The sequence below is a fragment of the Pediculus humanus genome, genomic scaffold, assembly GCF_000006295.1.
Source record: "Pediculus humanus corporis 1103172107591 genomic scaffold, whole genome shotgun sequence".
Classification (NCBI taxonomy): Eukaryota; Metazoa; Arthropoda; class Insecta; order Psocodea; family Pediculidae; genus Pediculus; species Pediculus humanus.
This window is the reverse complement of record NW_002987205.1, coordinates 182,663-203,775: the sequence shown is the minus strand read 5'-3', so window position 1 is coordinate 203,775 and position 21,113 is coordinate 182,663. Positions and strand designations below refer to the sequence as shown.

The 21,113-nt window shown below is 23.5% G+C and overlaps 8 protein-coding genes across 8 annotated transcripts; 2 read left to right on the top strand and 6 right to left on the bottom strand.

The window, feature by feature from the left end:
- Positions 1–767: 767 nt before the first annotated feature.
- On the bottom strand, positions 768–1,373 carry Phum_PHUM228760 (abrupt protein, putative; the record flags this gene model as incomplete). Its single annotated transcript, XM_002425912.1, has 2 exons — positions 768–1,004; positions 1,227–1,373. The coding sequence occupies 2 exons, from the start codon at positions 1,371–1,373 to the stop codon at positions 768–770; spliced, it is 384 nt and encodes a 127-aa protein (XP_002425957.1).
- Positions 1,374–3,076: 1,703 nt separating this feature from the next.
- Positions 3,077–3,922, top strand: Phum_PHUM228750 (uncharacterized protein; the record flags this gene model as incomplete). The annotated part of the gene is made up of 1 exon (XM_002425911.1): positions 3,077–3,922. The coding sequence occupies one exon, from the start codon at positions 3,077–3,079 to the stop codon at positions 3,920–3,922; it is 846 nt and encodes a 281-aa protein (XP_002425956.1).
- A 910-nt stretch (positions 3,923–4,832) lies between these two features.
- Positions 4,833–5,436, bottom strand: Phum_PHUM228740 (uncharacterized protein; the record flags this gene model as incomplete). The annotated part of the gene is made up of 3 exons (XM_002425910.1): positions 4,833–4,960; positions 5,084–5,240; positions 5,341–5,436. 3 exons carry the CDS (start codon positions 5,434–5,436, stop codon positions 4,833–4,835), a joined length of 381 nt encoding a protein of 126 aa, XP_002425955.1.
- Positions 5,437–8,275: 2,839 nt separating this feature from the next.
- Phum_PHUM228730 (2,3-cyclic-nucleotide 2-phosphodiesterase, putative) lies at positions 8,276–11,704 on the top strand (the record flags this gene model as incomplete). The annotated part of the gene is made up of 12 exons (XM_002425909.1): positions 8,276–8,279; positions 8,630–8,697; positions 8,939–9,035; positions 9,112–9,347; positions 9,439–9,555; positions 9,643–9,928; positions 10,010–10,273; positions 10,349–10,599; positions 10,685–10,812; positions 11,177–11,287; positions 11,432–11,555; positions 11,633–11,704. The coding sequence occupies 12 exons, from the start codon at positions 8,276–8,278 to the stop codon at positions 11,702–11,704; spliced, it is 1,758 nt and encodes a 585-aa protein (XP_002425954.1).
- Positions 11,705–12,792: 1,088 nt separating this feature from the next.
- Phum_PHUM228720 (rRNA-processing protein UTP23, putative) lies at positions 12,793–13,733 on the bottom strand (the record flags this gene model as incomplete). The annotated part of the gene is made up of 3 exons (XM_002425908.1): positions 12,793–13,111; positions 13,228–13,411; positions 13,574–13,733. The coding sequence occupies 3 exons, from the start codon at positions 13,731–13,733 to the stop codon at positions 12,793–12,795; spliced, it is 663 nt and encodes a 220-aa protein (XP_002425953.1).
- Positions 13,734–13,772: 39 nt separating this feature from the next.
- Positions 13,773–14,962, bottom strand: Phum_PHUM228710 (uncharacterized protein; the record flags this gene model as incomplete). The annotated part of the gene is made up of 5 exons (XM_002425907.1): positions 13,773–13,832; positions 13,921–14,168; positions 14,394–14,580; positions 14,631–14,750; positions 14,891–14,962. 5 exons carry the CDS (start codon positions 14,960–14,962, stop codon positions 13,773–13,775), a joined length of 687 nt encoding a protein of 228 aa, XP_002425952.1.
- Positions 14,963–15,539: 577 nt separating this feature from the next.
- Phum_PHUM228700 (uncharacterized protein) lies at positions 15,540–18,838 on the bottom strand (the record flags this gene model as incomplete). The annotated part of the gene is made up of 13 exons (XM_002425906.1): positions 15,540–15,557; positions 15,710–15,834; positions 15,952–16,093; positions 16,198–16,336; positions 16,451–16,650; positions 16,725–16,962; positions 17,102–17,337; positions 17,409–17,508; positions 17,594–17,793; positions 18,030–18,161; positions 18,234–18,439; positions 18,568–18,662; positions 18,780–18,838. 13 exons carry the CDS (start codon positions 18,836–18,838, stop codon positions 15,540–15,542), a joined length of 1,890 nt encoding a protein of 629 aa, XP_002425951.1.
- A 716-nt stretch (positions 18,839–19,554) lies between these two features.
- Phum_PHUM228690 (uncharacterized protein) lies at positions 19,555–20,444 on the bottom strand (the record flags this gene model as incomplete). The annotated part of the gene is made up of 4 exons (XM_002425905.1): positions 19,555–19,631; positions 19,704–19,792; positions 20,117–20,189; positions 20,267–20,444. 4 exons carry the CDS (start codon positions 20,442–20,444, stop codon positions 19,555–19,557), a joined length of 417 nt encoding a protein of 138 aa, XP_002425950.1.
- Between the last annotated feature and the right edge of the window lie 669 nt (positions 20,445–21,113).

The following is a 21,113-nucleotide window of genomic DNA, read 5'->3' as shown; positions in this document are numbered from 1 at the left end:
ATGACTAATAATAATAATAATAATTTTATCATTATTATTATTTTTTTTTGAAAAATTGGCTAATAATGTAAAAATTATAAAACTTTGCCATTAATTAAAAATATCAATTTTTATTACCTAAGTTTTGTCTTAAAATAAAATAAAATAAAAATGCAATAAATTTATTACATTAGTGTAACTGTATTATTTTTACACATCAAAAAAAAAAAAATCAATCAATCAATCAATTAATTTTAATTACAACTTATCAAAATTAAAAAAAAAAAAAAAAAACATTAAATTGAATGTATTAAAATGCTGAATAAAATTAACAAAAAAAAATAAAATAAAATATTGGTATACTCAGTCACATTATAAAACTATTGAAGTATCTTTATGAAAAGTTAACAATATTAATCCATGAAAATAATTTTTTTTTACTTTTTTTTCAATAAAGTAACACAAATTAATTAACAATCTTAATTAATTATAACACTGTTCAATAATTTTTATTACATTTATTTTTTTTTTCAAAGAATTGAGAAAAAAGAAAAAAAAAAATTAAACTAAGTAATGAGATTTTTAAAAAATAATGAAAAATTTGAAAAGTTATTTCGATTGTGTTTTGAATAATCAAAAAAAAATTGTTTTGAATTTATAATATTTGTAACAATAATATTGTATAGTATAATATAGTATAATTATTGATAATAATAATAATAATATTTTTGAATATTATTATTACAAGTTATACATATAATTTAAAAGAGTAAAATAATTAAAAATTCCTATCCTTCTCTTTTAATTGACTGAGGTGCTTCTGCAAGTCCTTTAACTTTTAAACGATCTGCAGTTTTTAAGAAGGCTGGAAGTTGATCTTGTGATACATTTACTTCTCCCGCATACATAAATTCTAAAATTGCTTGAAGGTGACTAAATGGAACATCCTTTAATATTATTATCGGATGTTTAGAAGGGTTTTCTTCAAGTAACGATTTAAAATAAGGACTGCATGCTGATAACACCTATAAATAAAATTAATAAAAATTAAAAATTGCTTTTTTATTTAATATCGACAATTTTAATGTTGTTACGATATTCTGGTACAATGTAAATCAAGTTCAAACAATTTTTATTTAAGAAAAAGTTCAATTTAAAAATCAAACTTGTTAAAATTTTTTGTAGAAATAAATGTGCTATTACTAAATAAAAAAATGCCTAAAAGACAAAATGCTAATCTACTACACCATTTTATGAGCCTTGCAGGTTTGACCTTCACAAGCTAATGTGACATCAGTGAAACTCTTTTCATCTCTTAAATGTTTGAATGAAGAAACCATATTAGTTTGAAAGTCATTCCATTTTAAAAAGTATTGCTGCTGCTCCGATGCCATGATAACTAAAAAATAAAATTAAACAAGTTAAATTTTACATGTAATTTATCTGACAGCTTAATCAAGTCACAAATTCAATAGGTAAAATTAAAACATGTACATATTTCAATAAAAAAAAAAATTTTGTAAAGAAATACATTCTTAATAATATTTAAAAAACTAAGGAAAAGCATCAGTTTACATTAGTATTTACATTAAAATGTTTAGCTTTGATAATATTTGTAAATCAAATAACCTCAACAAAATAGTATATTTTATTTAAATAAAATAATGCTTTCAAGAAAATTTAATTTAAACATTCAATAAAGACATCCTTTTTTCATTACAAATAATATATAATTTAATAAAACACAATACAAGTTTATTCACAATAACTTTTACAATTTTAAATTTAATATAATTGACGAAAATTGTATATACTTGTCTCAGGAAATAGAAAGTATTAATGTACGGAGGCCATTTTGCTTTTTTTTTTTCTTTTTTTTTTAAATAAAATAAAACCACGAATAAATAAAAGAGAGTATTTTATATCGTAATAACTAACCAGAAATAATAAATTAATAAGCAACTTAAGTTTAATAATGTGTTTAGTTTTAAAATTATTTAAAGAACAAATAAAAATTAACACTTTGGGAGTTTGTCAACTTAAATTTATTCTTCAACCAATCTCTGTTGTTTTAAAATCGCTGCCTTCTTGAAGAACACACAGAGTGGATAAAGCGCCATGAAAATTTACATCGAGTAAAAAAACCAACCTAATAACTACTAATTCTACCATCTATAAAATTATTTTCTCGTGTTTCAGTTACAGATTATTGTGCTTGAAAATTATGTTTAAAAATGATTTTTGTGATATTAGATAATAGTTTGGTGATGCAATAAGTAAAGAAGGGTAACAAAACAATAATTTACTTCATTTTCTTAAGTTTTTTTCTTTTTACATTAACAAAAAAAAACCAATGTTAAGCGTATCCTCTTATTTGATCGTAAATCTTTTCAATTCTTCATTTTTTATTTTATAAAAATAATATTAAATTTTAATTTTTTATAAACCAAATTCGAGTGTACTTAAAAGTTTTTTAAATATTTATTAATCAAAACGAATATACTTGTTGTTTCTTTTTTTTTTTCGTATAAATTCCTGTCAAGTTTTTTCACTTCGATAATAAGTAATTAATATTAAATAATAAATGAGTTATGTAAGAGAACGACTTTAATAACCAACAATAAAATAATTGAAAACTATTCAAAAAAAAAAAAAAATGAATTTATTATTTAATTTAAAAACCATCTTGAAGATATTAATTACAATTCTCCCTAACGAATAAAAAAAAAAAAATTAAAATGAACGAATTCCGATTTGAAAACGACCATTTTTTAAATAATAACTTTTCTCTATATTTGGAAAATTTTCCCCTTCGTTAAAGAATAAACAAACGTTAAGAAAATTATTCATTTATTTAAAAATAATTTTTATAATAATAATATTTCACGGACAATTTTCTAAGATTAACAAAAAAAAAAACTACCATCTGATAAATCTTATATCGAATCGATATTTATCGATTTTTTTTTTTTTTGTTATCGTAATTTATTTATTTAAAAATTCACGTTGGTATCCCTGAAATTTTTTATTTAAAGAAAAAAAAATATATTGAATTTTTAATATAATTTGATATAAAAAACATCATCAAAAAATTGAAATGAGTGAAATAAAAATAGTTGAATTGGATGATCAGTTACAAACTGAACTGACTATAGCTGGAGAAAAATTAGTTGTTGTTTACTATTCAGCTGAATGGTGCGTTCCTTGTAAAAAAATCAAACCATTTTATGAGGAATTATCAAAAAAACACCCAAGCGTTGTTTTTTTAAAACTAGATGTTGACATATGTCAAGAAACTGCTATCGCTCAAGGTGTTACCGCAATGCCCACATTTATTTTTCATAAAAATCTTGAAAAAATTGACGTTTTACAAGGAGCCGATCCCTTAGCCTTAGAACAAAAAATCACACAATATTCAAAAAACAGGGAAGAGAACTTAGCAGGTTATAGCGACTTACAAACATATATTTCAATGAATCAATGTGAATGCATGAACGAATCAGATCGACACCCATTTAGAAACGTATTTGAAAATAATGATTCTTATCTTGAATCCGATTGTGACGCACAATTGATCATGGCTGTTACGTTTCAGCAGCCGGTTAAAATACATTCCATTAAAATAAAAGCTCCCCAAACTAATGGACCGAAAAATATAAAAATATTTATCAATCAACCTCACACATTGGGTTTCGATAGCGGTGAATCTAACGTACCCGTTCAGGAATTAATTATTTTACCAACACAGCTCGACAATACACCGATTCCATTAACGTTTGTCAAATTTCAAAATGTCACCAATATTCAATTGTATGTTCAAAATAATCAAAATTCATCAGATAAAACAGTTTTGAATTCATTAGGATTTATAGGGATTCCCAAAGCAGCAACTAACATGGGTGATTTTCAACGTGTGTCCGGTAAAAAGGGAGAAATATGTTGAATTTTTTTAATCTTTCATGTTTTTTAAATAAAACTATTAATATACTACTACTTGATGATCGATTATATCGATCATTAATATATATACATATATTAAATATATGATTTTATTATAACTTAAAAAATTTTTAAATATAAATTTTATTACATAATAAATACAAAAAATTATTTTTAATTATTTTATTGTAATTAGTAAAATGAAAACGTAATATTTATAATTATCTTATCCGTCCAAGGAAACTAAGAAAAAAAAAAAATTTTTTTTTCTATAAATTTTAAAGTTTATATTGCTGCGTGACCTTTTCATCTTGAATAAAATGATATTTATAACCTCATATATATATATTATAAATTTTATATAAGGAAAAAATATTTTTTTTGGGGTTAGAGAGCACAATTGTGGGATATTTTTTAAAATAATACCTTTGGACACTTAATAAAAAGTATAAAAATAAAAATTATTGTTTCATTTTATCCTTTGAGCCATTTTTATACTCTTTTTATCAACTTGAATATTTTCAACTCTAATAAATTTTCTTTCATTTTATTTCTTTAAAAACTTATTTTAAAAAATATTTATATAAAAAAACTCAAAACAAATAATAAACAATGACAAAGCATTGAAAAATAATTATGAATGTATTATTTATAAAAATTTAAAACAACAATAACCATAGAAAATAATAATAATAATAATAAAATAAAATAAAATTTTTTTTTCATAAAGAGAGGTAGCAATAGTAAACATTTCGACAATAAATAATAATTTTCTGATTGAAAAAAAAAAAAAAAATTACTCAGATTGAGATTTCTTTTAAGTAACTAAAACGAAATACATTTTTTTTTTTTTTTTTTTTATCACAAAAATATTAAAATTAAATTTAAAAAAAAAAAATTAAATTCATTCACAGTTATGATTTGTTTCCTTCAAGATTTGAATTGTTTATTAATTCTTTCAGAGCTGCAGAAGAAGCTTCTTCATTTTCCTGTAATAAGGCAGTTAAATTTATGTCTCTTAAATCAATTCCATTATTAGAACCTGAAAAAAATTATATAATTAAAATTTATAAAGCACAAAATAATAAACAATTATTTTGAAATTATTTTCTTGAACAGTGAATGAAACAAATTTTGATAGTAAATAGTATAAAATATTAATTACCAGCATGAGCCAAAAACAAATTTTTTAAAAAGCTAAGCTCCTTTGTAAGAAGCTTAATTTTTTCCTCTAAAGTTTCATTTTCCGATTTTAATTGATTTACTCTATCTAATGTCTGTTTTGTTCTTTGTTTTGTTTTATCCCTCGATCTTTTCACTGCCTGGAATTTATTTAGAAAAAAAAAAAAACAAAATTGTTTTTACATTAAAATCCAAAAGAAATTAATAATTTTTTTTTTTTTTAATTTAAAATAGCAATACCAAATTATTTTTATCCCTCTTTCTTCGATATTCTTCATCATTGAGATTGGTTTCAACCTTTCTCTTTCTTTTATTGTCTTTATTTCCAGGAGGCATCACAATTTTTTTTATAATAATAAATATTAATTAAAATTTTAAAGGTGTTGTCAGTAATGATAAGTTAAACAAAACATTCCTGAAAATTAAAATATACAGTAATGTAAAATATGAATGATTTACATTGATTATTAATTTTATCAATAAAAAATTAATACATCAATAAGATAAAATAGTGTAATGATTATTTTCTTTCAACCAAAATTAATAATTTAAAATTATTTTGAAATAATCTGTGAAAACATTGAAAAAACAAAGGACAAATCTGGTAGATCAAGGTCATCTTAAATAACAAGTAGATATAGGCCAACATACGGCAATAATAAAAAAATTAGTGATGAGTATACAATTTAAAATATTGCTGAAACTATAATTCAGAAAGAAAGAAAAAATTTATTGACACAGGATAATAAATAAAAAATAATAAATAAGGATATTGCGCAATTTACATTACCGTAGGTAACGGCCTGTTATTTAATAATTTCTTCATTATTCTATAGAATGTCAAAAAAGTTGCACGGAAGTAAACAATTACTACAAGCTGTATTCATTCGAAGTAACTATTAAAATACTTATATATAAATATAACAATTATTAAACTTTTTCTTAAAATAAATAATTATTATATGAATCGATTATGATAGAATTAGAATCGTGTAATTAGATATAACAAATGCACTTTTTATTTAAATAATTATCAAAGGCTGTGGGACACAGTAGTGTCCTTGAGTTACTTTAACTGAATTTTAATCTAAATATCGACTTAATAAATTTACTATGATAGTTCTTTTAATTTATTTTTAGAGTCGCATTTACATTACAATAATTTTCTTGCCCTTTTTTCATTTTATTAGTAAAATCAAACAACCGAAAATATCAAATATTTTTAATATTTTTTTTCGAAATCGTCTGAAAAGTAAGTAAAAAAATTAATTACATTTTTTGTTCTTTTTTAAAATTTAAAATCAGTAAATAATTGGAAAAATAATTAAATTTATAAAAAAACGACATTAAACTACAAGTTTGAAATTTAAATTTATGGTTCGCTAAGATAATTTTGTGTGTACTTGAAAAAAAAAAAAAAAAATAAAAAATAATATTAACAAAATTTATAATGTATAACAATCGTACTTATTTTATTATTTGATTTAAATTAATTTTAAGGGTTTTTATTTGAAAAAAATTAATTGACATGTAATATTTACCAAAAAAACAAAATATGCATAATTATTTTTTTTTAAAATATTAATCAATATCAAAATAATTTCAACCCTTTTCTTTCAAAATATTCTATTAAATATTAACAAAATAAGTGATGTTATTGCTAAAACAATGACGTACAATCATAAAATTTTTTTAATACATTTGGTGAGTTCTTCTTAACAATACCTTTTTTGGTATAAAAAGAAAGCAATAATTATTATTTGTTATTGTCCAAAAAATTGTAAGTAAGGTGTAATATGAATATGATATTTTTATTAATTTTTAACATGAAGAAAAAAAAATATTTAAAAAATTGTTGAACTTTTTAAAAATTTGGTAATTTATTTATAATATCCTGTTCTTTTTTTTTTTTTTTTAACATTACGAAAAAAAAAAGGTGTAATATAATATTTACTTATTGTTAACTCAATATTGTTGACTGGTTAAATGTGCTATATTGGTGATTATATAAATAAAAATAAATTTTATTATGAGAGTAATGTTAAAATTTAATTCACTAAATGCTGCTTGTGGGAAAGTTGAAAAAATGGCCGGCTTTGCTGCACAAGCTGAAATCAGATCCAAGTGGTCTGACCTTATAGAATCTACCCAACTGGAAATATCAGGAGAGGTTTCATCAGGGGTTAGAAGTGTAGTTGGTTGGCTTAAGCAGGTAAAATATATTGATTTCATATTTTTTCCAACACAATTTTCATTTAATAATGTAAATCTATGCTAACAACGATTTCATAAAAATGTTTTTGTATAGATTAATTTATTATTGTAAATATTTAATGCATTGAATTTTTTTAGGGTTTATGTATATATAAATACTAAATCGAGAAATTTGTTTTTTAATATTAGTTTAAATAAACTTGTGTATGAGGTTTTTTACTTTGCTTTGCTTATTTTAAAACAAATGAAACTATATATATATATATATATAATTTCACTAAAAAGTGAAATATTTTTAAGTTATCAGTTACTGAGAATAAAACTTTTCATATAAAAATATTAGTCGTTTATAAAGTCTAAATGAAAACCATTAAAAAAGATTTTTCTTTTGCCTTAGTTAAGAATTTAAGACATTGAATAAATAGATGAGATTTTTGCTAACTTTGAGTACATTATTCTATATGTTAAACAGCTTATTATATGACTACTCACTTTTATTTAATGTTTAAGAGTAAAGTATCCCCCTAAAAAATTTAATAAATTCTAGAAAATTTTTTGATTTGTTGAAAAAAAAAAAAAAAAAAATGTATTGAAAAGAAAAAGATACTATAATTAATTCCAAGATGCCTTTTTTTTTCCTTACTACTAAAAAAAAAAAACGTTTTGTAATTATTAAATACTATGAATCTTTTTAAAATCAATAAAAGTATAAAAATTTTAAATTAATTTATAAATAAACCCATTAAAAATTTATGTAATAAGAGTTTTCTAAATTATAATAGCAGGTGCTACCTGCAATTTTAAAAAAAACTTAAAAATGAGTAATTAGTTAAAACACTCACATATTCGATAAGAAAGTAATTTAAACGTTGCAATTATTGGAATTTTTATGTAATAATTTATTAATAAGGTATTAAAAACACAAATGGAATTTTAATATTAATAGTAATATTGTATAAAAATGAGTAAAAGTTTCAAATGAATGGTGCGTGACACGACAGATTTAAATTAATGTAATTATGAGTTTTAAAAAAAAAAAATATTCTTTTTGTAAACAATGTTTAAAAAAAAAAATTTTAAATAAATATAAATAAAAAAAAAATCTATATAAACAACAACTTGTAGTTAAAATCAAAAAAAAAAAGTTTTTGTTTTTCCCTATAATTTTTTTTAACTGTGTAATAATATTTTGAGTGGAGTCTATATTTAATAAATATTTTATTTATTTCAAGTACATGTTTTTATTTTTTTTTTTTTTTTTGTACATAAGCGGAAAAACAGATGTAAATATAAAAATTTTTTTGTGTAATTTTAGGCATCTATGAAGTGCGTCAAGCTGGAAAACGTACTTTAGAAACATTATCAGGTTATTCTGACACGATGGTAAATCCCGAAAAACGCCAAAAATGTCATCACAATTCTTCATTATAATGACACGTACAATGTTGAGTCGCGGAACACAGAGCCAGTATGTATTTTTCTTTTTTTTTCTTTTTTCAGAGTTTGGTGTGTTGGAAATCATTAATTTGCTTTTTATTTATATATAAATAATAAAAGTTTTGTAAGAATCCGAAACTGTGTCTGCAGGTGCAGTTGTAATTGTTAACTATACATACGATTACAGGTGGGAGGAGCAGCTAGATTTTCAACCGCCATGAAAACTTTTAATTATCTAAATCCATTAGTTTTATTTAGCGGTGATATTTTTTCTCCAAGCATGTGTAAGTACCTTACCTTGTGAACTTTAGCATTAAATTTCATGACTAAATTAATAATAATAATAATTATTTATTTCAGTATCAACGGTGACAAAAGGAGAGCAAATGGTGGCGGTTTTAAATGAGCTAAATACTCAGTGTGCAGTTTTCGGTAATCACGATTTTGATTTTGGTTTAGAAATACTGTCTCAATATGTAAAAGATACAAATTTTCCATGGTTAATGAGTAACGTTATAGACAACGAAACTGGAAAACCTTTAGGAGATGGAAAAATTTCGCATACAATCGATTGGCAAGGCCAGCGAATAGGCATTGTATGATTAAAATATAGTTTACAATTTTTAATTCACTTTTCAATCAATCACCACAATCACCATTTTATTTTTTTTTATAATTTTTTTCTAGATAGGCTTAGTTGAAAAAGAATGGTTAGACACTTTACCAACTATTAATCCTGAACAAATAACTTTTATTGATTTTGTAGAAGCGGGGAGAAAATTGGCGACCGAATTGAAAAATGAGGTAAAATTATTTTTTGCAATTTTTTTAATAATGTAAAAATTAAATAATTGTATTACTTACTTACCTGTTTTTTTTTTTTTTTCCTAGGGTTGCAATTATGTGATAGCTTTGACTCACATGAGAACACCAAACGACGTAAAACTAGCTGAAAATGTAAATAATATTGATTTAATATTAGGGGGTCACGATCATGTATTCGAAGTAAAAAATGTTAATAATAAATACATAGTGAAATCGGGAACGGACTTTAGGCAATTTTCAAAAATTACTTTAAACTTTGGAAAAACCGTAGATGTAAATGTAGATGAAATAAGTGTAACGAAAAAATATGCACAAGATCCGGCCATGTTGAAACATCTTGAAAAATATTCAGGTAAAAAAAAAAAAAAGGAGCTAAATTATACATTTAAAAAAAAAAAAGGGGAAAAAATTACATTTAAAAAATTTTATCCAGGAGTGTTTGAGGGAAAATTGCAAGAAGTCCTTGGAACCTTTACAGTTTCTTTAGATGGTCGTTTTGACAGCATTAGAAAAAGAGAAACAAATTTGGGAAATTGGGTTTGCGATGTTGTTTTGGCTGCAACAAATGCCGATTGCGTTATTTTAAATTCTGGAACTTTTCGTTCAGATGCCGTTCATCCTGCAGGAAACTTTACCCTGGGCGATTTGGTTCACGTGATACCCATGATGGATCTTTTGGTTTTACTTTCTGTAACAGGTATTTTATGTGTTTACTCTTATTTATCTGTGCAAATGTTAATTTTTTGTTATAGACTTCGTTAAATTTATCTAGGGGAACAATTATTATTGGCATTGGAAAATGGCGTTAGTTCTTATCCGAAATTAGAAGGAAGATTTCCTCAGGTTGCTGGATTATCTTTTGGATTCGATCCTGAAAAACCTCCATATTCGAGAGTCGATCCGCTTCTCGTAAGAGTCGGAGATGAATATTTAGATTTAAAATCAACCTACAGATTGGCAACTAAAACTTATTTGTACCAAGGTTGTGATGGTTATGATATTTTAAAGGAAGCCGAATTATTGGTATGGCGAACAATTCATTTTTACTTAAAAACAATTTTAAAATATTTCAGCGTGACGTAATTAGTTTCGATGATTTTTCTCGTAGGTCGATGAAGAAAGAACTCCGGATCTTGGTCTGGCTATTAGAAATCATTTTCAAGCTATAAATATGAGACTTGGAAAAACTGGAAGACATTCAAAACATCGACAAAGCCTTGTTACCTTGTCTCGCAGGTAAGGAAAAGAAAAAAATCACAAAATTTTAATTTATTACTTACCCTTAAAAATGAATAAAAAAAAGTATGTACGTGCAGTAAGTTTATATTCGAGAATCATTTAAAATTATGTTTGCATAAAATTTAACGGTTTTTTTTTTCTTGTGGGAATCACAAAATTTCTTTTCTTTAACATATTAATTTTTTTTTTTGTTTTCATTTGACATTGTAAAAAGCGTTTTTTTGGTCAAACTAAAAATGTAAAATAAAAAAAAAAAAGGAAATTAACATTCTCAATGATACATATCATTTTTTTTGTTAACAATAATAATAATAATAATAATAATATGTGTTACCTTTATTCACTTTTAATTTTTACTCAGGCATAGTTTGGTGAAAACACTGGATGCCGGTGACGGCCCTCCTGTGTTACGAGATAACAATCACAAAGTATCAGTGTCACCACCGAAAAACCATGTCAATAATTCCACCAGGTAATCAATCATTTTAACTCATCATTCAATGTCACGTGACAGCAGACATACTCCATGTTTTCATTATTAAATACCCTAAAAAAAAAAAAAAAAATAAAAGAAATATTAATTGTGCACTCGATTTTTCTTTTTTTAAAGTCATAGTCCGAATTCTTCTCCAACAAATAGACAAACAACAACGAGAAGAGCCAGTTTTGATGATCTTGAACAAGAATCTTGCGAATTAACACCAAAAGTCGAAGGAAGAATAATTGTCCTTAACGAAGAAGTATATATTTTTTTTTTTTTTTAAATGATATGATGTATATTTACTAAAATTATTAATTAATAAATAAATAAATGCAGAAAAGAAAAGAATTAATGGAACAAAGGGAAAAATTTCAAAATTGTGTTATTATTGAAACTGAAGAAGTTTAATAATCAATCAATCAATCAATCAATAATCTTCATATGTTTTGTTTCACGTAGTTGGATTATCAAATTTTTTTTTAAAAATAGAAGCAAATTCACTAAAAATCAAGTAAAGTATTAATAATGATAATTAATTTAACTTTTAGTAAATAACAAAATTTTAAAATATTAAATTTTCTTTTTCAGAATTGTAACACATAAATGACTAGATGACAATTAATAAGAAAAAAAAAAAAAAAAAATCACATTTTTCACGCCTTGTTGATGCTTACACACACAAAAAAAAAAAATAAAATTGCCTAATTTATTATTATTATTATATAAAAAATGCTTCATTTATTATATATAAATATTTTTAAAAAAATTTATTATAAAAATGGAATCTTTATCAAAAAAATTACGTGGGACGAATTTAAATAATTGCTTTATTATTATTATTATTATTTTTCCTATTTTATGTAATCTCAAAGTTACCTTATAATAATCTAGTTTAAATTTTTTTTTGAATTTGTTTTTTGTTAACGGTTTTTTTTTTTTTTTTTTTTTTTTCTATTGTGATTTTGTTTATATCTTTTTTTTATATATTTGTTAATTTTTTTTTTTTTTTATGTTTTAGTTTAGGTATGATTTTATTAATTTTTTTTACGCTTATTTTTAATTAAATTTTTTTTTTCTTTTTCCTTAATTCAAAATATGTTACCAAAAAAAAAAAGAAATATTTTAAAATTTTTGTTTTATTTTTTTTTTGTAATTTTATTCTGTTTTATTAATGATGAATTTAAAAAAAAAAAAAAATTATTATAAAATTTTAATTATTGTGATATTAAATTTTTATTTTTTATTAAATAATATTTTTTTGTCTACTTTTTTTTCTCCTCCCTCCTTTCCCCCTTGTCCCCCAAATGATAAAATAAAATAATTATTATTAATAAAATTTGATAATTTCTCCTGGTAAATCACTTAAAAAACATTTATTTATTTATTTATTTAATTATTTTAATAATAATTATACAGTTTAAATCATATTAACTCGGTCAATGCAAAATGTTTATTTCTCTCTCTCTCTCTCTATCTCTCTCCATTAATCACTTATTTTACTTTTTATCATTTCCATTTTGTTTTTTCTTTTTCTTTTTGCAAGATAACGGATTAGGTCCTTTGATTTTTCTCTTTTTTCTCTGGGGTTTACCCTCGACATTTTCTTGATTACTATTATTATTATTATTTTTAAATACATTTTTATCAATTTTTTCTAACCTACAATCATTATAAGCTTTATTTCGTACTGCATTTTGAGTGACTGTTGATGGAGCTTCTAATGTAGGCATTTTTAAATGAAAATAAAACAAAGGTACTCCACTAATTTTTCGAATTTCTTGCTGTAATTTTCGATCTTGGGTTGCAATTATGTACCTGTAAAAAATTTTGAATATTATTATTATTATTATTAAGCACTAAAATATATTAAATTTCACTGTATTAGTCACAATAATTTACTAATAAAAAAAAATTATTTAATAATACAAAACCTTGAATTATTCGAATTTTGGATCATGTGGGTAATACATTCTGGAGCTGATACAGGAGAATCATCATGGCCACATTGATGATGTCCAAAATTTTTCAATACAATCAGAGCTCCAGTAGTTTTTGAACCTAAATTTTCCACTTCTTTGATTATACATTGAGTGGTTAACAACTTCACATCCCCACCTAAAATTTTTATTAATTTTTTTACATAAATATTATAAAAAAATTAGTAAAATCTTCAAGTCGAACATCATCATTATTAAAAAAATCAAATACAAATAACTTAAAAACCAAATTATATTAACTTGAAGAACATGCTTTACTATCAACAAAAAATATAATTACCTAAATATTTTGTAAGTTGTTCTTGAATATTAATTTTATTTTTTAAAGCAGCCACACAAACAGTTCCATCTAAAAGTATTTGATAAGGTTTCCTAAACCCAAAATGATTGGAATAAAATTTAAGAATTCTATTAACTTTTCTATATCTATTTATTTTCATATTTACACCTATCAATTTTTTTTAAAAAAATATCGTTTTCTATGATCTTCCACCGAAAATCAGTGAACCAACTCTTACATTCGATGAACCAGCTAGAATCTAAAACAAATTAATTAAATACAAAGATTATTAGTTACAAAAAAAAATTTATAAGTCCAATTAGTAATTGTGTCAAATTTTGACATACTGCTCGTTCAAAATCAGCAGACATTCCCATGGAAAGTTCAAATTGGTCAAAAGTAACATTTAAATTTTTACAAATATTGTCTTTGCAATCGATCAGGCACTGAAAGTCTGGATCAATTTTATCCTGAGAAGTTAAATAATTATCATATTTGCCAATGGTCATTAAACCCATGACATTCAAATGCTTGCAATTATCAATTATATGTTTAACTAAGTTACATGTTTCATTGGGTTTGCATCCAGATTTAGCTAAAATATGAAATTATTATATATATATATATTTTTATTTATTATTAATATTGTTTTTTTATATTAAAAAACAAGCAACTTTAATGTCATTATATGGGTTTCAGAATTGCTTTATAAATATTGAATAACTATTTATAAAAGTAACATAGTAATTTCCAAAAAAAATACAGTTTAATGGTTGTAATTGCAAGAATTGAAGTAATAATTTTTTTTAAGTATACTCACATTCTTCTCCACTTGTGTTGACTTGAATAAAAATATTAATTTTTTTGTTTTCGTCTTCAGTTTTGCTAAAGTAATTATTAAGGGCATCAGCTAATTTTTCAGAATCAACAGTTTCCACAGCGAATAAATTCGGAATACTAAGTAATTTGTTAACCTTGTTTCTTTGCAAGTGACCAATAAAATGCCACTCAATTTCTGGACATTTACTAGTAATTTTTCGTCAAATGCTTTTTCTACAATTTCCTGTACGTAATTTTCACCAAAATGTCTTTGTCCACAATTATAAGCTTCAATAATGGATTCTATTGGTTTTGTTTTTGATACGGCGACCAAACGTGGTTCAATATTTGACAAATTCTTTATATAAACAAACAATTCGATAATTCGATAAAAATTAAAAATTTTCAATATATAATTGATTTATATTTTTGTCACGTAGAGATTTAATTAAATCAAATACTGATACTATTTTTTATAAAAATAAATTTGAAACTTACCACTGCTCTCTTTAAGCATGCATTTCTAATTCTTTCTTGCACAGTTTTTAAATTTTTTTGAATCGTAGACATATTTTATAACTGTTTACCCTTTTAAAATCCTCGATAAAGTAATATTAAAAACTATTAATTTTTAAAAATTATTATTGTAATTGTAAATAAATCAATCTGATTTAAACAACAAGTCGATTTAACTTATCATTCGTCAAAAAACAACTTTCGCGCTAATTTCCAACACTTTGATACTTCATTCAATTTGTCTAATAAATCCGTTACTAAATTCTTTTAATTTTTTTTAATTAAATAATAATTATAATGAATTAAATTTTCTCTATATTAAAAAATACTTTATTCAATTGTTTACTTAAATGATAATTATTAAAAAGTAAATAACCCTACTTGACAAATTATGTAATACACCAGGAAAAAAAGCCATGATGAAAAATTGTTTTATTAATTGCCTTAATCCTTCTTCAAGTATATATATATATATATGAGAAATTTGAAAGAAAAAAAAATGAAGCAAAAGATATTAAAAAACCAGATAATATTAATTTAAGAACCATAAATTTATTTCAACTCCTAATATTTTAAAATTTTATATATTTGTTAAAAATTAAATTTTCAATTATATTTAACTCATTTATTTCTATGGTTCGCAATACCTCTAAAACAAAAAATTGCCTAAAAATAAATTATTTAATCACAATAAATATTAATCTGAAAATAAAAGTTAATTATTATTATTATTATTATACAATTTCCTAAAACTTATCTATATTAATTTTGTTTTTGTTTTAATAATTTTAATTAATTTACATATTTATATAAATATTTAACAATGGAAAACCAATTAAATTTATATAATTTTTTTTTTAAATTAAATGTATTTTTTGTAACTACCAATTCCTTAATAACTTTTTCTTTACACAGTTCCTTAAATACTACACAATAATAATAATAATAATAAAATTAAAAATTAAAAAATTGATTATTTTAATAATTATTAGATAATTTTTTTTATTTTTCAAAAAGTTTTGGATAATCAACAAATTCTTTACCGTAATTAAAAATGGTTGTTACAGTTCCTGCAATCATAGAACCCCAAAATAACAAATACAAAAGGGTTTCGGTGGAATATTCAGCAGGGGAAATTACATTGGCGCAAAACATAGAGACAGCAACAAAGAAAACTATTGGAAACTGTAACAAAAAAAAAAAAGATGGAAAATGTATTTAATGAAATACTGACCACACACACATGGTGAAGAATAAACCTTGTACAAATATATGAAAAGTAAACTTACAGTAAAATATTTCCATCCTTTTTCTTTTTTCAAGGGACATATTCTCGTTGTACCTTCTCCATCAAGTATACAATAGTTACCGACAAATAAATCAATTGCATCCTGGCGAAAACCATCAGCAAAATTGTTCTTGTAATACCTTTAAAAAATTAACATTACATTTATATATATATACATATATATATATATTTAAAACAAAAGAAAGTTTTGTCATGAAACTCAAAATTTATTAAGTGATTAAAGTGATTCCCACCTAGTTAAAGAATTAACACCGTCCTTAATAATACCCAAACGAGTTCTCTTTCCAGTTCTGGTAAAATCAGTTTTAAGAGCTGGAGTTCCACTGTACTGGATACTTATGGCATCAGCATTATCAGCCCAAACATTTTTAAAACGTTTTTCAAATCCCGTCTGACTGCGAATAGTTTGATCCGGTTTCAAAATATTCAATTTCTATTTAAAAAAAAAAAAAATTACTAAATAATAATTTTAAAAAGTTAATTTTTTTGATAATAAATGATGATTACCTGTAAAATTAACGTCAAACTTCTTTCGGCCAATAAACTTTGTACAACGTTTGTACGATCCAAACAATCAATACAATTTGTTCTAAATATTCCTTCCTGTTCTGAAATAACCATACCATCATTGTTTATTAAAAAATATCCAAATTCATCTTGTTCGTGAGCCAATCGATCGATTAAAATTGACAAACGGTCATAACGCATTTTTCGGCATTCATGATGAAAATCAAAACCCTCATACCTGGAAAATTGAATTTGATAAAATTATAAAAAAAAAACTTATTTTAAGTTTACTACTTAATTATATTTTTGTTGCTATTAAACTTGCTATTAATGACAGATCGATTATGATTAAAAAAAAAAAATTTCTTAAAAATTACCTCACATTAGCATTTCCTAGCGTTTGACAGTGGTGCTTGTAAGCTTTTTCTAATAACTCTTCAGCTCCGACATGATCTATAAGATTGACTATAACTTGTTTTCCATAATGAAATATTTGAGAATCAAAATGTTTTTGAAATGCTTCTGCATGTAAATCGGAAATAAGTAATTTTGGCTTAGGCTTATATTTAAGAGTAGGAAGTTGATGCCAAAATAAAGGTATTGAACCCCTCGTCTGTAAAAAAAAATTATAATTTGGGATTTATTTAGAAAAACAAAATAGCTACAGGATTATAAAAATATTACCTGAACAAATGAACCCTTACAATGATTAAATTCCACAATTTGCTCCGTCTCTACATAATTAGAAACATTCCCATCCTTGTCTACTCCTCTGGAAAACAACCTGAAAAAAAAAAAAACTTTTGGCTTATCTTTTGCAAATCAAGTATGAGTAAAACGTTTCTTAAGAACTTTCAGAAAGTTTATACCTGGCACCTGCTCTGTAAACAGATCTACGTGATATTAAAATCCACTTAAAACTGTTACCATTGATAGTGCAATGGTTAATAGATACAAAACCATGCAGTAAAGAAAGACAATATTTTGAAAATTCTTCATAATGAGAAAATTCTCTTAATAAATGCTTATTCCACAAAAATCTTGGATCAGCTCTTTCATAAAGAGGAACCTACAGCAATTTAAAAACAAATTTACCAGAGGTTTTATTATTTTGAAATTAACAAAAATAATTACAAACGATTGGAGATTAAAATAAAAGTATGATTATTTCAGTTTTTGTGATTTTGCACATGTATTTAAACTGTTAGTAAAACATAAATAAAAATATGCTTTTATGTAAATTTTAAGCAATATATTATAATACACTACAAATAATTTAAATCAGTAATATCGATTATTACCTACCTTCTTAAATTTTGGATTAGCATGTTGTAGTCTTTGCAGAGTATTTGTCAAATCATAAGAATATGAAAAATATAAATAAGGAGTAGATAAGACAAATTTAATCATATTTAAGTAGGTTCCATTGTGAGTAATCTGAAAAAATTTTAAATACCATAATAAAATTTATTATCAATATTATCTTTTAAATTTTATTAAAATATGTACCTGCTTTTCATTTAAATGTAAATTAGTTTTAGTATACGACAATACTTCAGTGTTTGTAACAGTCCAAATTGTTTGACCATTAATAGTACCTATTTTCTTTCTACCAGTTACTACAACTAAATAGTTTCCAGCTATTAATTTAATCGTTCCAATCACCCCAAAAATGACCTTATGCTGAGCACAAGGTGGTACTTCAATTTTATGAACTGTAACAAAAAAAAAATTTGATTGAATAAAAAAACTGGAGATTTTATTAATTAGGTATACCAAAAATTAATATTATGAAATATTTTAAAATATATTTATTTTTGAATATTAAATTAAAAAAACTCACCTGAAAATTTCAGTTCTTGAGTGACTCGGTCTATTGCTATCAGCCCATCTGAAGTGCCATACTTTCCCAGGAAAAATTTTTCTGGTGTAACATACCTACAAAAAATAAGAAATATAAATAATGATTGAAAATTAAGTAAAGGTTGTGATTAAAAGCATAACAAGACAGTAAAATAAATAACAGTTAAATTTATCAATAATAATAAATAAAACACAATAAAATAAGGTACTTGCAGTATCATGCAATTTCGTTGATCAGTAATGTCATCCATTTTATCCAGTTAATTTATTAATTTCATTAACTAATGACACGACACAAACGTCACATTTTGCGCTTATTCAGATTTTTAAAATAATATGACCTACTTTTGGAAACCACTGAGTATTCACATTAAAGCTATGAAAACAATAAATAAAAATTATTTAATTTTTTTTAAACCTGTTTTTGAATTAAAATATATTTTTGCCGTACACTTAATGTAAAAATAAGCGCTGATAAGCTTGATGTTCTAATCACAATAAAATGCATTAATGACAATTTTATATCTAATGATATTTTGTTAATAATAAAATAAAAATTTTACCAATCTTTAATAATAACTTCAATTTTAAAATAATTTATATATAAATTTATATTAAATTCAACGCAGTAAATTTATTTCAGTATTACGAACATTATTAACGTACAAAGTAAATTAAATAAACTGATTGGAAAAAAAAAAAAAAATAAGTACCTAAAATTAAAATGACTTTAAAAAAGGATTGGTTGAAAAATTTCAAAAAGGATCAATTTAAAATTGAAATTAATAACTCATTATATATTATAATTGATTAACAATTCTGTTTATCATACGACGATTTGATATATATATAATTATTATGTATTTAAAATCAAAATATTATTTTTGAAATAAAAGTTTTTGTTTCTCACAGATAAACAATCCATCCAATAATGATCTTTCAATGACAATATTATAAATCTTTCTGTTTATTCGGCAGCACCTTCTTCTTCATCATCTCCCTTAGCTGTCAACATGGTTATTAAAGCCTGGGTGTTGATTTTGCCTAGAAAAAAAAATTTATTATTAAAAACATTTATTTAAAAAAAAAGATTGTTTTTTAAACTAAAAAATTCACCATCATCGTCTACGTCGCAAGCATCCATGGCTTCGTTGACTTCTTTTTGAGTGAATTTGTCTCCCCAGGTCATGAGAGCGTGAGATAATCTGAAAAATATCGACATTGAAAGTTACATTCCATATTGAATAAAAAAAATATACATTTTTTTTTTGTTTTGTTTTATAAATACTAATTAATAAATATTTCAGCTTAAAAATTTTTACTTCATGACAAAACCGTTCGGTTTTAGATCGTCGTGTTGGATTATCTCTACATCATGTATTCATTGAATTTTATATAAAAATTTGCCTTTTTGTTATGCAACATTATTGAAAATGCTTTTTTTTTTTTTGTTTAAAAATTAAAATTACGGAAATAATCTTCTGCAATAAGTATTTTTTATTTACTTAATGATTACACTTTTTACTTACTGTTCGCTATCGATATAGCCGTTTTTGTCAAATGACTTGAAAGCATTGATGACGACATCATCCTCATCGGCGACTGAAAATAGAAAATATAAATTTATGTATGAAATATTGTCAATTTTATAGAAAAAAAAATAGTTGAAAATAATTTACCTCCTCCTGATGACATTCTATTGGCAAAAAGTGTCAACATTTGTGTGAAATTAATGGGTCCAGAGGCTTCATTTATCATTTCATCTAATTCTTTGTCATTGGCTAATTTTCCAACTGTATCAAAAGTTGCACGAAGATCACTTTTGCTAATGATACCATCGTGATCATGATCCATCATTTGGAAACCCTTAAATATTAAAAAATACATTTTTTTTTTAGTAAATTCCTAATGATTTAAAAAAAAAAAAGGAAAAAGAAAATAAGAAAAAATAAAACTAACTTCTTTAAATTCAGCAATTTGACCTTGAGAAAACATAGAGAACACATTTGATCCAGTTCTCTTAGCAGCTCTTTTAGATGATCCGGTTGAAGCTTTTACTGAAGGCTTTTTAACTTCTGGTTCTGGTTCAGGTTCTGCTTCTTCCTTCTTTTTGGTTTTCTTAACCTTCTTTTCTTTATCAGCCTAAATTTAAAAAAAAAAAATTTTTATTAAAAACTTGTGTCAAAAAAAAAAAAAAAAAATATTCATAAATCTATGAAAATTAATTATACATTTTTTTTTCAATAACTTTTAGTTATTAAAATATTGGGGGGAAAAAAAAATAATTATTTAAATTTTTTAACATAATCAAATATAAAATTTTTTTAAATTAAAAAAAGAAAAAGAAAAGATGAACCTTACCATTATGTATCAGTTGAAAAATTCAAAAGATGATTACTACAGAAAAGCCTAAATCCAACTGAACACTTTTATATATTTTTATTTTTAGAGGAAAGCAAAAAAAAAAAAAATGGAACAACCTTATATTAATTTTAAAATGAGAAAACTTATTTTTAGTTTATACAA